Source organism: Bos grunniens, chromosome 11 (genome assembly GCF_055505025.1).
Source record: "Bos grunniens cultivar Pamir isolate PY7600 chromosome 11, Bosgru_T2T1.0, whole genome shotgun sequence".
NCBI lineage: Eukaryota > Metazoa > Chordata > Mammalia > Artiodactyla > Bovidae > Bos > Bos grunniens.
Genome location: NC_141175.1, coordinates 63,142,388 through 63,158,135, shown reverse-complemented (window position 1 = coordinate 63,158,135; position 15,748 = coordinate 63,142,388). Strand labels below are relative to the sequence as shown.

Sequence of the window (15,748 nt, the reverse complement as noted above, 5' to 3'; positions counted from 1 at the left end):
GGGTCTCTTGAGGGACCCACGATCGGTCACTGCTGTCCCTGCAGGTGTGGGAGCCTCCTCGGGAGTTTCTGCCAACTTCCCCCGCACGCCTGGCAGCAGCACCCTATCCCCGCCGCAGCTCGCCCACAAAGGTAAGGGGTGCATAGGTGCCGGCCCCAGCGGGAGTTGGGGGTGAGGGGAGACAGGCGACTAGCAGGACGGGACCTCCCACCTCCCTCACTTCCCTCACGTGACAACCACATTGGGAGTTAGTGATTTCTCTGTGAGAGGGGACCAGTCCCTCCACAGATGTTGGGGTCACGGCGACCACGTTGGTGATCCGGGCACACGAGGTAGGGGCCGGAGGGACGTCAGCCCCCTGGGCTTTGGGCCTGACTCAGATGAGCCTTGATGGCTTTAAGTAAACCTGCTGACCTCACATTTTACTCACCCCTAAGTCCTCAGGGGTGGGGCTGCAGGGCCCTGGCCTCACTTTCTCTTGGAGCAAAACTGGGTGCTGGGCCCTCCCTCGCAGTGCTCCCACTCCGCCCGGCTTGAAAGCACCTTCGGGCCCAGGTCTCGGGCTCAGGCAGCTTCAGAGTCCCAGGGCACAGCCTGCCAGCTGGACCCTTGCCCTCATCCATGGGGAGCATCAGGGCAGGGCCTCTGCTGAGGTTCTAGACTCACTTCCTTCAGGACAGAGGTGGCACCCCACAGACGAGGGGAAGACACCAGGCCCACTCAGATCTGCTTCCAGACACACCCCACCTGGGTGGCGGGGGACACGTGCCCACTGCCCACTTAAAGCGGGGAGACTTCCTTGAGGTCCAGACACCTGGATGGGGTCCCTTCCATTTGGGTGGGGGGCTGGATCCTGCTTCGTTCCCTCAGAGAATCAGGACAGGTCTCCCTTCCTAGGGAGATGCGGGCAGGGCGCTGAGCAGGGGAAGAAAGGGGAGGTCCCCATGCTGTCTCAGCTGGTGGGCCCTGATCACACAGAGCCCAAGGCCGCATGAGATGCTGGAACCAGCCCGAGAGCCTACCCTTGGAGGTGATGCTTCTACCTGGCTTTGCGGGGAAAAAGTCTTGGACTAAACTGTCTTCAGGACAGTTTAGCTCGTGGGCCCCCCTTCCTCCAGTCCACTTGCTGGGTACCCAAAGAAACAGAACCAATGTCAGACACCCAGAGAGCACCCTCAGGGTCTGCTGCTGCTGACCAGCGTGGGCTGGACTGGTGGTCCCGATGTGACGGCCAGAGCAGGTGTACAGGGCTCGGTGCTCGGGCGAAGCCGGGGTTTTGAATTCCAATGGTCTGCTGGAGGGTTTGGTGGCAGGGCCCCTGCTTACCGGGCCCCCGCTTACCTGGCGGGGCAGGGGGGCCTGATCCCTGAGGCATGGCCTTCTCTCCCGACCACAGCAGAGCTCTCAGGCCAAGGACACCTGGCCACCGCCTTGGTCATTGCCATGTCCACCATCTTCACCATGGCCGTCGCCATCGTCCTCATCATCATGTTCTACATCCTGAAGGCCAGGCCGTCCGCCCCAGGTACTGCCCCGCCCCCCACACCCCTCACCAGCCCCCTCCCCCTGATGCCAGCTGGCCCCTCATGCCCCCTGTCCCCTCAGCCTGCTGCCCCAGCGCCCCCGTGAAGAGCCCAGAAGCCCCCGTGAGCGAGGAAGAGGAGAAGAAAGAGGCCAAAGGTGGGCAGCAGCCCCTGGAGCCCACAGTAGGAGGTGGGGGGCTGGAGCATGCCCCCCAACCCCTAAGGAGGCCGGGCCCTGACCCCCCCTCCCTCCCACCCCCACAGACAACGTGGTGATCTTCTCCGAGAAGGACGAATTTGAGAAGCTGACGGCGGCTCCAGCCAAATCGGCTAAGAGGTGAGTCAGGGAGGCAGCCTGGCTGAACTGGGGGGGTCTTTGGGGTCCGAGCAGGAAGGGGAGCTGGGCCTGTGGGGGACACAGGGTGGGGGCGGTGGCCCAGGGTCCTCAGTGCCCACGCCCCTGCCTGCTCTGCCCTGGGACCTGAAACCGCTGGCTGTTGGCTCCGTGTCTCGGCCTCCAGTGGGCACTGGGTGGGGCTGGGTCTCTGTCACCTAGTCACCAGCACATACGGTCCTTTGTTCTTGAATTAGTCTTCAGCCAAACCACAGGAAGCAAGCAGAGTGCCTATAGGTTGTTTTTCATCCGAGTGGAATGATTTTGGGGGCATGACTAGGGCCATGGCCTGGGCAAGGGACAGGGTGTGACTGGAGCCTACCTCCTGTGGGTATCCCGAACCCGTCTCCTTCTCAAAGGGGCTCCCCCTCACTCTGGGCATCTGCCAGACCTGGTGCTGCGGGAGCCCTTCTGCCCGGTGCAGACTTGGGCCCACAGAGTGGCGTCTCTCCACCTCGCAGTCTGTGCCCGAGCCTTTAGGGAAAGCAGAGACAAGCTAGGGAAAGCAGGGACAGGTTTCTGCACCCACGGTCACCACCCCTGGGGCAGCGGGCCAGGCCGGCTGGCACGGTGCCCTTTACCATGGTCCTGTCTCTGCAGCGAGAACGACGCCTCATCAGAGAAGGAGCAGCTGCTGAACCGGAGCCTGGACAGTGACGAGGAGCCGGCCCCAGATGGGCAGGGCCCCCCGGAGCTGTGCCTGCTGTCGCTGGTCCACCTGGCCAGGGACAAGTCAGCCACTGCCACCCGGGCGGCCGGGGTAAGGCCTACACCCAACTCCCCCACAAACGCCGCCTTCTGCTGAATGCACCTTGCCAGCTCTGGGGGTTTCTCCCTTGGGCCCCAGCAGAAGACAGGTTCAGAATCTGAGACTAAAGACAGGGAAGTTAGTTCTCTCGTCATACAGCTTGAGAGAAGAAATGAAGAAATAGTGAGCCAAGAGAAAAAAGGTTAAATTGCTGGGAACAGCACAAGACAGGAGAGTCCCTTGTAAATGTACTGGAATAGGTCCAACCAGACAAGATGCACATGTGGGCACATACATGCACATGCGCGTGCACACACACACACAAGCCTGCTGCCCAGAGGCTGGGCGTGCCCCACATGGGGGCCAAGGTGCACCAGGGGGGGTCACTGTCCCCACCTGGGCCTGTTAGCTCTGCTCCTGGCATCACTGCTCACGGTGAAGGTGCCCAGTTGGAGTTGCTGTGGTCGGATCTTGACAGGAATATGCCCTGGTGCCCAGTTCACTGACCTCTGGGGGTGGGGGCTGTGGAGTTGTCCAAAGAGGGTGGCTCCAAGGGGCCTTGTGCACCCGCCCCCCCTGCCAGGCCCCCAGCTGCCCGCCCTGCAGGGAGAGGGCTGCATAGCTCTGTGGCTGTGGAAACCTCACCCATACCCCTTGGTGAGCTGGGCTGGAGGGTCTGTCCTTCTGGAGAGACTGAAGCCAGTGAAGCCAGATGTGGCCTCTGGTTGTCTGTGAGTCTGAATGTCCAGTGGAGCAGAGAAGCCCCGTGGACACTGAGGGCGCCGAGCCGGGGAGGGCTTTCTTCTGTGAATGTGACTGATGTTCTGGCGAGAATGTAGCTCAGCATTTCTGACACGGAATCAGGAAGGGGCCCTGCTGACATGGAGATGGAAGACGTGGGCCTGTGCTGCTGACACCCACTTTGTGAAAATTCATACTCTCTTAGCTTTTTCTGGGATTCCCTGGTAGCTCAGTTGGTAAAGAATCTGCCTGCAATGCAGGAGACCCTGGTTCAATTCCTGAGTTGGGAAGATCCCCTAGGGGAAGGTATGGTGACCCACTCCAGTATTCCGGCCTGGAGAATCCCATGGACAGAAGAGCCTGGCAGGCTGCAAAGAGTTGAACATGACTGAGCGACTTTCACTAACTTTTTTCACAGATTCAGAGTCGAAGGAAGAAGATACTGGATGTGTATGCCAGTGTGTGTGGTGTTGTGGAAGGTAAGGGGAGGTGTGGGGCCCTGACTCCCCAGGGACCCTCCAGCACTCTGGGTGTCCCAGGAGAGGCTGAGAAGAACCGCCTTCCAAGTTGCTCATCAGCTTGGGTGGTGGGGACTAGGGGCAGGCCAACGGAGGTGTGGAGGGACATGTGTTTCAGTTTATTTTCTCTCTGCTGTTCAGGTGGGTGATGTCTGTTCTGCCGTCCAGCTCACTAACTTGTCCCTCTTCATTCTGCCATGGAGCTCATCCACTGAGCTTTAATCTTGATTGTTACCTTTTTCAGTTCCAACATTTCCATTTGGTTCTCCTTTACATTTTCTATCTTTTGTTAAGGTATTCTATTCTTTTTTCATTTGTTTCAAGTATGTTTGTAATTACATGTTGAAGTACTTTGATCACAACTTCTTTACAACCCTCACCAGATGACCTAACATCTCTGTTATCCTTGTTTTTTATGTTATCCTTATTTACTATGTGGTAAGCATGGGTTTGGACTTCTTTACAATCCTCGCCAGATAACCTAACATCTCTGTTATCCTTGTCAGCATTTACTGATGGTCTTTTTTCATGCATTTGAGGTCTTCCTGGTTCTTGGCGTGATGAGTGACTCTCTGTTGAAACTGGAACAGTTTCACATGACACTCTGAGACTCGGGGTCTCATCTGAACCCTCTGTGCGGCTGCTTTCCTCTGACATACCTGAGTCAAGGAGGGGTGCCCCTGTCACCCCCAGGTGGCTGTGGATCTTTGAGCCCAACCTGTGCAGGGGTATGTGTAGACATCCACTGCTCTGAGTGGTCTCTACCAACACCGTGGTGGCAGGGAGGCCTGTGACCAGCTGCTGGATGAGGAGAAAGCCAGGGTCCCTGCCTGGCCTCCCGGGGTGGACGCCTAGGCTCCTGTCCCATTTTGCTGGCATTGGAGGGAGCGGCACCAGGGTTGTCCTATGGCGTTTCACTGTATGAAGGCAGATACTGTCTGTTTTCTTCTTGCGAAGAGAGCATTCCACCTGTGCTGGTTGGTGGGTTTTCAGCTGTACTTAGAAGGAGGAAGAGGGGAAAGCGTGGAGTGAACACTTCCTGGTTGAGTCTAACATATAGCAGGGTCCAAGGACCGCTAGGGCACTGATGTGGCTCAGGTGACCCATGCAGGACTGTCCTTGGAGCACCTTTTAAGAATGACCTTGGTCCCCTAAAGGGACCTGATACTGGGAGGGTCACCTGACTAGGTTGGCTGCGTCCGATGGAGCTGCTGGGGTCAGGGGAATGGACAGGCTTCGAGTGTGGCTGGCAGCGTCCCAGGAGTTGTTCGCCTGAAGCATTGTGGATTTCTGCAATTTGTGTTATATTTTACGATTTTAAAAAAGGTTCTATAAATCCTGTTCAAGGGTGTCACACTTCTGCTGACGTCTGACGTGGCTCTTTGTCCCTCAGGCCTCAGCCCCACGGAGCTGCCCTTCGACTGCTTGGAGAAGACCAGCCGGATGCTCAGTGCCACGTACAACTCAGAGAAGGCGGTGGTGAAGACGTGGCGCCACCTGGCCGAGAGCTTTGGGCTCAAGCGGGACGAGATTGGTGGCATGACAGACGGGCTGCAGCTGTTTGACCGCATCAGTACGGCCGGCTACAGCATCCCCGAGCTTCTCACCAAGCTGGTGCAGATTGAGCGGCTGGACGCTGTAGAGTCCCTGTGTGCGGACATCCTGGAGTGGGTGGGGGTCCCGCCACCTGCTGCCCCGCCACCCCCTGCATCCTGAGCAGGGCCGCAGTCCCCAAGGCTAGGCTGTCTCCTCTGCACACCAGGGGCACCTCGCTGGTCCGAGGAACAGGAGGACACAGGCCTGTCTCCCAGTCTAACCAGATAGAAGATCCGTGTGGACATGAGGTTACACTGGCCTCACCAGGTGCAGTGGGTCTGTGTGCATCTATCTGGCCCGCCCCACTTGCTCCTCCATGGATGCGGTCGGCACCGCCCGGCGTGCACCAGCGGTGCCTGGAGGACACAGTGAAGCCTATCTGTCCTGTGGGGAGTTCACCGCCCCAGGGGACATATTTTTCTGGAAGACCGCACACAGCCCAAGGGGGTGTGGGAACGGGGGCACAGCTTGGGGGAGCTGCTTCCCTGGGGGGGGCGTGGGGGCGCCCCATGAGGAACGCAGCTCTGAGGTTGGGAAAAGGCTGCAGAGGCACCACGTCCTCCCGCTCCAGGCTCAGTGAGGGTCTGCACCGCCTGCGGGACCCCGGGCTCACTGTCCCCAAGGCCCTTCTGCCTGCAGGATGCCTGCCTCCCACGGATGTCCAATCAAGGGCAGCCTCCTGGCTTCACTCAGTGCTGCACAAGTCCAGCCTCAGGACCCGGGGTCCCTGAACTGCCTCTGCTTTCTTTCTCGAGCGGACTGGACCCTCTGGGGCAGTAGTGCTCAGGGACACAAGTTGTTTGCTTCAAACAGAAATGAGGGGTTGGCTCTGCTTGGAAAGGGAAACAGCCATGGAACCCTCAGGCTCCAGAGGGTCTTGGACAGGGATGTGCCTCGTGGGCCTTCTGAGCCCCTCAGGGAACGTGGGGTCTGTAGCCATGGGGACCTGGTCTGCTCGTGCCAACAGGGGCCGATTTCTTCCCCTCCCAGGGCTCAGTTTGCTTCTCTTCTGCAAATAGGTTATTCTGTGATTCTAAGTCAGAGAAAGTAAAGTTGGGGTGAGCAGATCTGAAGGAGGTCTGGAGACCATGCCAGGCCTTCCATGGATGTGAGTGCACTGTGAGCTGTAGGGGAAACGGGAATGAAAACAGAACTGAGTTCTCACAGTAACTTTAAGTGTCCGGCAGACACTGAGAGAGGGGCTTAACAGCCTTGTTCTGGCAAATTCTCTGAGGACATCTGCTGTGGCCAGAACCAGGAACCAGGGGTGATCAGGCAGGTTGAGGGTGTTTAACTGTGAATTCTCTGCTCAGCCCCCAGGGACAGACCTGACCCTGTTGTTCCTAAATTGAAACCAGTCTCTGGCTTATACTTTTGTGAAATGACAAGTCCCATGACTGACAAATGCTTCTGGGGAGGAAACCAGGTGTATGCGGAGGGCGGCACGCAACCTCCGGCCCTGAACGCAGAACATGTGGCCATTTAACACCATTGTTGTCTGTGGTGTCGGCCTGCTGTGCCCCTCAGGGCACACTCACACACAGCCTGGTTACCCTCAGTCCCCGTGGCCCCTTGGCACAATCCCGGCTCTGTGCTGCTGCTGCTGCTGAAGCCACCTTCTCTGAGGCTGCGGACGTCAGAGGAGGTAGAGCGGGCGGCCACAGGGCCGGCGGTGCCAGGCCTGTCTTGGGGGCTCAGCCCGCCATGTGCAGGGAGTTTGTCCTGACAGTGACTCAGTCCTTCGTCATCTGCTTACCTGGAACCAAACCCAGGCAGGAACCACTCTGGAGGGCTTGAGTCTACATGATGGGTTCAGATCACTGAGTCTACAAGGACTCTCACCGAGCGAAGCTGGGCTCCCCCTGCTGTCCTGTATGGCCACAGCCACTGTTCCTGCTGAAATAAACACACTCAGAAATCACCTCGGCCAGAGCTGTGGGCCCTGGCCAGTGGAATCTTCATTGTTAATGTTTGTGTCTAGGTCTGTTTATATAACTTATTATGTTTTACAATTTCAATAAACTAATAACAAGAAGACCCCTGGCTTCCAGGGATTGGCTGGGGGAGGGGGCGGGGGCGGGGGTTGGGGGCGGTGTGGGTAGGCAGGTCTGTGGCTCTGCTCCTGGCTGTCACCTGTGTGTGATGTGCTATGGGAGTCCCATCTGGCTTTGTCCCCCCAACAAGGGCTGCCTCCTCATCAGTGGGAGCCAAGGGGTTGGAGCAGGAGCCCAGGCGGGCACTGCCGCTCCAGTGATCACTGTCCAGCCAGGCTACCCGGCGGTTCCCTAACTTGGGGAAGTGAAAGTCGCTCAGTCATGTCTGACTCTTTGCAACCCCATGGACTGTAGCCTGCCAGGCTTCTCTGTCCATGAATTCTCCAGGCAAGAATACTGGAGTATTCTCTAGTTCCCTTCTCTAGGGGTTCTTCACAACCCAGGGATTGAATTCTTTACTGTCTGAGCCATCAGGGAAGGCCTAACTCAGGGAAGACCAGCTCTAAAGAGACAGCAGGACAGGAGGAGGAGACCTGAGAAGGGGACAGAGGAGGCGCCCGTGGATACCACAAGGGCAGGGCACTGCACGAGGACCGAAGGGGCTCAGGGAGTTTTGTGATGACACAGCAGAGGGCCCACGGCGGGGCGGCAGTGACAGCAGGTAAAGACCAGAGGGACAAACAGAGCTTTTGAGAATTCCTACAAGACAGGACCTGTGCCTTGGTGCCACCAGCAAGAAGATAGCTCACCCTGGCAGGGTCCCTAGTGTCCTGAGACCGTAGGGCCTGAGCATGGCCAGCAGATGCCTGGGGCGGCCACCTGCCTGCCGTCCTTTCTGCTGCCTAGGGTCCTCCCACCTGGAATCTCCTCAAGAGTCCTGTGCAGGGTCACCATGCCTCTTGCCCCCATACTCAAACAGAACCTATTGTGTGATCACGACACACACACACACTGTGTCCTGAACCTGAACACGGCAACCCAGAAGCTGTCAGCACAGGCTCATCTAGATGAATAAACTGTGACTCAGAAGGGCTGTGTTCAGGGTCACAGCAATTTCTAGCCCACCTGCCGCTTCCACAGCCAAGAGGCTGGCGGGGCCATCCAGACATCTCAGCTTCACCAGCATCCTGGCGGGTTGTCCACACACACCAGCCTCACCAGCATCCTGGCGGGGAAGCAGTCAAGCTTAGAAGGACTAGAGGCACTTCCACACCCTCCAGGGCACCCCAGGGCAGTTAATTCAGATTCGATGGTGGCGGGGGAGGGAAAGGACTCTTTAAAGCCCACCCTGGTGACTGCAATGAGCAGCCCAGACAGACTGAAAGCTCACTGCTTTAGACGAGGGACTGGGAAATGGGGCACAGAGGGTCACCCACCCTCAGCTCAGTTGTGGAGTCACTGAAGGTGAGACCATGGCGGGGGCACACCTGTGTGTTCCAACACACGCTCCCTGTGCACTTACATGTGTGTAGAATTTTAAATGTGAACAAAAATACTTTTAAACAGCAGCAGAACATTAAAAATAGAAACAGGAGTTCTGTTTTCTTTCTGTGTCACCTTGTGTTCCCCATACCCCAATAGCCCTTAGACGCGCACCCTCATGCACATTGAATACAGAGCTTCAGAGTTGAGTCTCACTCATTTATCATTTTCTTTGTCATTTCATCTCGCCTTTTAGAATTTCTGAAACCACTCTGCTTCCTCCTGAGGTACGTCCTTTAGAGGTTTAGGTGGAGCTTGGTGTTGCTGAGTGTTTGGTTTGTCTGAAATGTCCTGGGAAGGGTGATGATAAGGACGCCTGGGCAGATGGCTGTGGGGAGTCACCCACCTGAGCTGCCCTTTCAGCTGACCTGTCTTCTCTCTTGGCTGCATGTAAGCGTCTGCCGGTCTTTGGTGTCCTTCCGTTTCTTCCAGTTTGATGTTTCTAAGGAGCGATCTCTGTGCACCTGTCTTGCTGCTAGTTCATTTGGCTTCTTGAACGGAGAGTTGTGTTTTCCATCCTTCTCGTTTTATCCCCAGCCACGCTTTTCTCGGATCTCTCTGCTGTGTTTTCTCCTGCTGGGGCACGTTTACACTTGTGTTAGATCCTTTCATGCTTCATCCTCCACGTAAGAGAGTCTTCTAGGTTTTCATCCTGCATAATTACTATGACCAGTTCTCCTTTCAATCTTATCTATTGTCTGATTTCAACAGTTACATTTTCATTTCTGTAAGCTACTTTTTGGAAAACTTCACAGTCCATTTTGTTAGTCTCTTGTCTCTTCATAGTACCTCTAGCCATCTTGCTTCTTTGAACCTAGCTAACATGGCTTATATTCCACTTTGGTATCTCAGCTGTTCTCTTCAATAGTCCAGTGTCGCTGAGGCAGGGTCCCACACGCCCTCTGAAGACTTGTTGTTGTTTAGTCACTAAGTCATGTCCGACTCTTTGCGACCCCACAGAGGAGCCTCCTCTGTCCACGGGAGGATAGAGGAGGCAAGAATACTGGAGTAGGTTGCCCTTCCTCCTCTAGGGGATCTTCCCTTGCTGGGGATCAAACTGTGTCCTCGCACTGGCGGTTGATTCTATGCCACTGAGCCACCTGGGAAGCACCCTGCACACAGGGTCTCATCACCTGTATTGCCTTCAGAGGTCCCAACTCTGCAAAGATCATGGTTAACCCACCACCCTGACGGCCCCTCTTCTCTGCCCTCCAGTTCAGGGCCTTGGGCCCCAGGTCTTCGTGACCCACCTGTCAGTTCTGGCTCCAGGGGGTCTTGTACATGGCCACCAGCTGGGGGTGTATATGTGTCCCCGACATTCTTAGCTGCCTGGCAACCTGCAGGATGGAGTCAGTCCCTCCACTGGAATCAAGCTCTCTACTTACCCCTTATTCCAGCAAGTGTGGCGAGGCTGGAGGAGCAGATGTGAGCCCCAACCAGATCCGGGTTGACCCCCAGCATTGCAAGCTCGCCCTCCCCTCTTGGAGGGCCACTGTGTGAGTAGCTGTGGCCGGGTGCTGGGCCGTGTCTCTTTCAGCTGGGCCGTCTCTTTCAACAAGAACAAGACCCAGCATGAGGGTCTGATGAGGATCAAAGAACAGAAAAGAACTTGGCTCAGTGCTGACAAACAGCAGAAGCTTCCTTCTCTAATCCTGCCTGTTTATTAGTCCAGATGAGTTAGAATGACTTCCCCATGTTCTAAAGGGAATTCAGATTGGGATTAGTCTTGGCTGAAGCATGTGAAGTACTTGGGGAGATGAGGCCCCGACACAGTGGAGCCCCACCGGGAACTCAGGGTCTGTTTCATCAGATTGCCCTCCATGTCCCCCTGGCCAAGCCTGGATGGTCGCTCATCAGGTTCTGAACCTTCCTTGGTATTTGATTCCTGTTCCATAAAAGTCTGCCATGTAAACTGTTAACTTATTACTAACACTGAAGTGAAACATTAATTTCTAGTTAGTGATTGAGGGATTATGTAGAAGCTCCGAATGTGAGTGATTATCTCGCAACCGGGCACCCTGCTGAGCTTCTAAAAGAAGACCCCAGCCCCCAGGTGGGCCCATCACCTGCATCTCCCTCCCCAAAGTTATGCTTCCTGAAACACCAGCCGTGCGTCACAGGATGGGTGCTTGGGCTGTTACAGTCCCAACTTCAATAGGCACATACCCGGTGTCTCATAGTACTCACTGATTTCATAGCCCTTTAAACATATTATAGCTTTATCAGGAATGTAAGTTGAATTATATTTTAGGCATTTATTGAGTGTATGGTTTTCTATCTTTGCTTGGCAAATACAATAAAATATGTGTTTTTTACCACAAAGCCAATCTGATATTTCTAGAATGCATGCTTCCCCAGCTGGTGATGGATTAAGGTTCCTGTAATGTTCCTGCGACCTGCGCATTTAGCGCAGGCAGCTGCAACCAGCGCATTTAGCAAGGGCAAGAGGAGCTACCCCGCCTCCGAGGTCAGGGGCGGCGGCCGGGAGGACCAACCCCACCTCCAAGGAGCGGTGGCCGGCACAGGAGGGCCTAGAGGAGCTATTCCACATTCAAGGTCAGAAGGGGTGGCGGTGAGAAGATACCTCTCGTCCAAGGTAAGGAGCAGCGGCGGCGCTTTGCTGGAGCAGCGGTGAAGAGATAGCCCACGCCCAAGGTAAGAGAAACCCAAGTAAGATGGTAGGTGTTGCAAGAGGGCATCAGAGGGCAGACACACTGAAACCATACTCACAGAAAACTAGTCAATCTGATCACACTAGGACCACAGCCTTGTCTAACTCAATGAAACTAAGCCATGCCTGTGGGGCCACCCAACACGGGCGGGTCATGGTGGAGAGGTCGGACAGAATGTGGTCCAGTGGAGAAGGGAATGGCAAACCACTTCAGGATTCTTGCCTTGAGAACCCCATGAACAGTATGAAAAGGCAAAATGATAGGATACTGAAAGAGGAACTCCCCAGGTCAGTAGGTGCCCAATATGCTACTGGAGATCAGTGGAGAAATAACTCCAGAAAGAATGAAGGGATGGAGCCAAAGCAAAAAGAATACCCAGCTGTGGATATGACTGGTGATAGAAGCAAGGTCCGATGCTGTAAAGAGCAATATTGCATAGGAACCTGGAATGTCAGGTCCATGAATCAAGGCAAATTGGAAGTGGTCAAACAAGAGATGGCAAGAGTGAACGTCGACATTCTAGGAATCAGCAAACTCAAATGGACTAGAATGGGTGAATTTAACTCAGATGACCGTTATATCTACTACTGTGGGCAGGAATCCCTCAGAAGAAATGGAGTAGCCATCATGGTCAACAAAAGAGTCTGAAATGCAGTACTTGGATGCAATCTCAAAAACGACAGAATGGTCTCTGTTCATTTCCAAGGCAAATCATTCAATATCACAGTAATCCAAGTCTATGCCCCAACCAGTAATGCTGAAGAAGCTGAAGTTGAACGGTTCTATGAAGACCTACAAGACCTTTTAGAACTAACACCCAAAAAAGATGTCCTTTTATTATAGAGGACTGGAATGCAAAAGTAGGAAGTCAAGAAACACCTGGAGTAACAGGCAAATTTGGCCTTGGAATACGGAATGAAGCAGGGCAAAGACTAATAGAGTTTTGCCAAGAAAATGCACTGGTCATTGCAAACACCCTCTTGCAACAACACAAGAGAAGACTTTACACATGGACAGCACCAGATGGTCAACACCGAAATCAGATTGATTGTATTCTTTGCAGCCAAAGATGGAGAAGCTCTATACAGTCAACAAAAACAAGACCAGGAGCTGACTGTGGCTCAGATGATGAACTCCTTATTGCCAAATTCAGACTGAAATTGAAGAAAGTAGGGAAAACCACTAGACCATTCAGGTATGACCTAAACCAAATCCCTTATGATTATACAGCGGAAGTGAGAAATAGATTTAAGGGACTAGATCTCATAGATAGAGTGCCTGAAGAACTATGGACTGAGGTTCGTGACATTGTACAGGAGACAGGGATCAAGACCACCCCCATGGAAAAGAAATGCAAAAAAGCAAAATGGCTGTCTGGGGAAGCCTTACAAACAGCTGTGAAAAGAGAAGCGAAAAGCAAAGGAGAAAAGGAAAGATATAAACATCTGAATGCAGAGTTCCAAAGAATAGCAACAAGAGATAAGAAAGACTTCCTCAGCCATCAGTGCAAAGAAATAGAGGAAAAGAACAGAATAGGAAAGACTAGCGATCTCTTCATGAAAATTAGAGATACCAAGGGAACATTTCATGCAAAGATGGGCTCGATAAAGGACAGAAATGGTATGGACCTAACAGAAGCAGAAGATATTAAAAAGAGGTGGCAAGAATACACAGAAGAGCTGTGCAAAAAAGATCTTCACGACCCAGATAATCACGATGGTGTGATCACTGACCTAGAGCCAGATATCCTGAAATGTGAAGTCAAGTGGGCCTTAGAAAGCATCACTACCAACAAAGCTAGTGGAGGTGATGGAATTCCAGTTGAGCCATTCCAAATCCTGAAAGATGATGCTGTGAAAGTGCTGCACTCAATATGCCAGCAAATTTGGAAAACTCAGCAGTGGTCACAGGACTGGAAAAGGTCAGTTTTCATTCCAATCCCAAAGAAAGGCAATGCCAAAGAATGCTCAAACTACCGCACAATTGCACTAATCTCACACGCTAGTAAAGTAATGCTCAAAATTGTCCAAGCTAGGCTTCAGCAATACGTGAACCATGAACTTCCAGATGTTCAAGCTGGTTTTAGAAAGGCAGAGGAACCAGAGACCAAATTGCCAACATCCGCTGGATCATGGAAAAAGCAAGAGGGTTCCAGAAAAACATCTATTTCTGCTTTATTGACTATGCCAAAGCCTTTGACTGTGTGGATCACCATAAACTGTGGAAAATTCTGAAAGAGATGGGAATACCAGACCACCTGATCTGCCTCTTGAGAAATTTGTATGCAGGTCAGGAAGCAACAGTTAGAACTGAACATGGAACAACAGACTGGTTCCAAATAGGAAAAGGAGTACGTCAAGGTTGTATATTGTCACCCTGCTTATTTAACTTCTATGCAAAGTACATCATGAGAAACGCTGGGCTGGAAGAAGCACAAGCTGGAATCAAGATTGCCGGGAGAAACATCAATAACCTCAGATATGCAGATGACACCACCCTTATGGCAGAAAGTGAAGAGGAACTAAAAAGCCTCTTGATGAAGGTGAAAGAGGAGAGTGAAAAAGTGGGCTTAAAACTCAACATTCAGAAAATGAAGATCATGGCATCTGGTCCCATCGCTTCATGGGAAATAGATGGGGAAACAGTGGAAACAGTGTCAGACTTTATTTTTCTGGGCTCCAAAATCACTGCAGATGGTGACTGCAGCCATGAAATTAAAAGACGCTTACTCCTTGGAAGAAAAGTTATGACCAACCTAGACAGCATATTCAAAAGCAGAGACATTACTTTGCCAACAAAGGTCTGTCTAGTCAAGGCTATGGTTTTTCCAGTGGTCATGTATGGCTGTGAGAGTTGGACTGTGAAGAAGGCTGAGCGCCGAAGAATCGATGCTTTCGAAGTGTGGTGTTGGAGAAGACTCTTGAGAATCCCTTGGACTGCAAGGACATCCAACCAGTCCATTCTGAAGATCAGCCCTGGGATTTCTTTGGAAGGAAAGATGCTAAAGCTGAAACTCCAGTACTTTGTCCACCTCATGGGAAGAGTTGACTCATTGGAAAAGACTCTGATATTGGGAGGGATTGGAGGCAGGAGAAGGGGATGACAGAGGATGAGATGGCTGGATGGCATCACTGACTCGATGGACGTGAGTCTGAGTGAACTTTCGGGAGTTGGTGATGGACAGGGAGGCCTGACGTGGGGCGATTCATGGGGTCACAAGGTGTCGGACACGACTGAGCGACTGAACTGAACTGAATGTTCCTGTAATGTTGGTGTTGGTTTCTTACTATTTCTTTGAAGTTTTTGAAACATACTTTTTTGGACAATTTTTGGTGTTGGGCTCATGCTGTGTGAAATGAATTAGAATTTTTTTTCTACCTTCTGGGCCAGTTTAGTTTTAAATACTTCTCTTTGAAATGTTTAAACAAATCGCCTGCAAAACACCTGAAATTAATGTCATTAAAAAAATAATTTTCACACTTACAAAAGACTTAAATGATTTTCTATTGAAGATTTTTGAGACAATTCTGAGTTTGTATTTTTCTAGAAAATAGTCCATTTCATCCAATTTTCAAATTTATCAGAACAGAGCAACAGAGAATTTATAATTTTAAAAACTTTATCCTAAATATTTTTGTTCTTTTTATGTTCCCGGCTCTCTGTTTTGCCATGTCTATAAATGCATTTTAGTTTTCAGTTAAAAGCAGTCTCTTCTGCTTTTAACAATTACTCTGACATTTTCTAAAAGCATTCTTGTAGCCTCCTTCATTCTTGTCAAGGTGAAAGTTGCTCAGTTGTGTCCGACTGCAACCCCGTGGACTATGCAGTCCGTGGAATTCTCCAGGCCAGAATTCTGGAGAGGGTAGCCTTTCCCTCGTCCTGGATATCTTCCCAACCCAGGGATCGAACCCAGGTCTCCTGCATTGCAGGGAGAGTCTTTACCAGCTGAGCTACAAGGGAAGCTCAGGAATACCGGAGTGGATAGCCTAACCCTTCTCAAGTGGATCTTCCCGACCCAGGAATCGAACCAGGGTATCCTGCATTGCAGGTGGATTCTTTACCAACTGAGCTATCAGGGAA

The 15,748-nt window shown here is 52.6% G+C and overlaps 1 protein-coding gene across 5 annotated transcripts in view; it reads left to right on the top strand.

The window, feature by feature from the left end:
- Window positions 1-7,557, top strand: part of EDAR (ectodysplasin A receptor) — a 52,048-nt gene extending 44,491 nt beyond the window's left edge. For 4 of the 5 annotated variants that reach the window (XM_086323743.1, XM_086323746.1, XM_086323745.1 and 1 more), the window contains 7 exons: window positions 45-131; window positions 1,397-1,525; window positions 1,606-1,680; window positions 1,788-1,860; window positions 2,518-2,677; window positions 3,825-3,885; window positions 5,318-7,557. In XM_086323743.1, the coding sequence (XP_086179869.1) occupies window positions 45-131; window positions 1,397-1,525; window positions 1,606-1,680; window positions 1,788-1,860; window positions 2,518-2,677; window positions 3,825-3,885; window positions 5,318-5,640 (908 nt within the window). In that variant the 3' untranslated portion in view covers window positions 5,641-7,557. The remainder of the gene's footprint in view (window positions 1-44; window positions 132-1,396; window positions 1,526-1,605; window positions 1,681-1,787; window positions 1,861-2,517; window positions 2,678-3,824; window positions 3,886-5,317) is intronic. The other variant, XM_086323744.1, reaches the window with a different exon arrangement.
- Window positions 7,558-15,748: the final 8,191 nt, after the last annotated feature.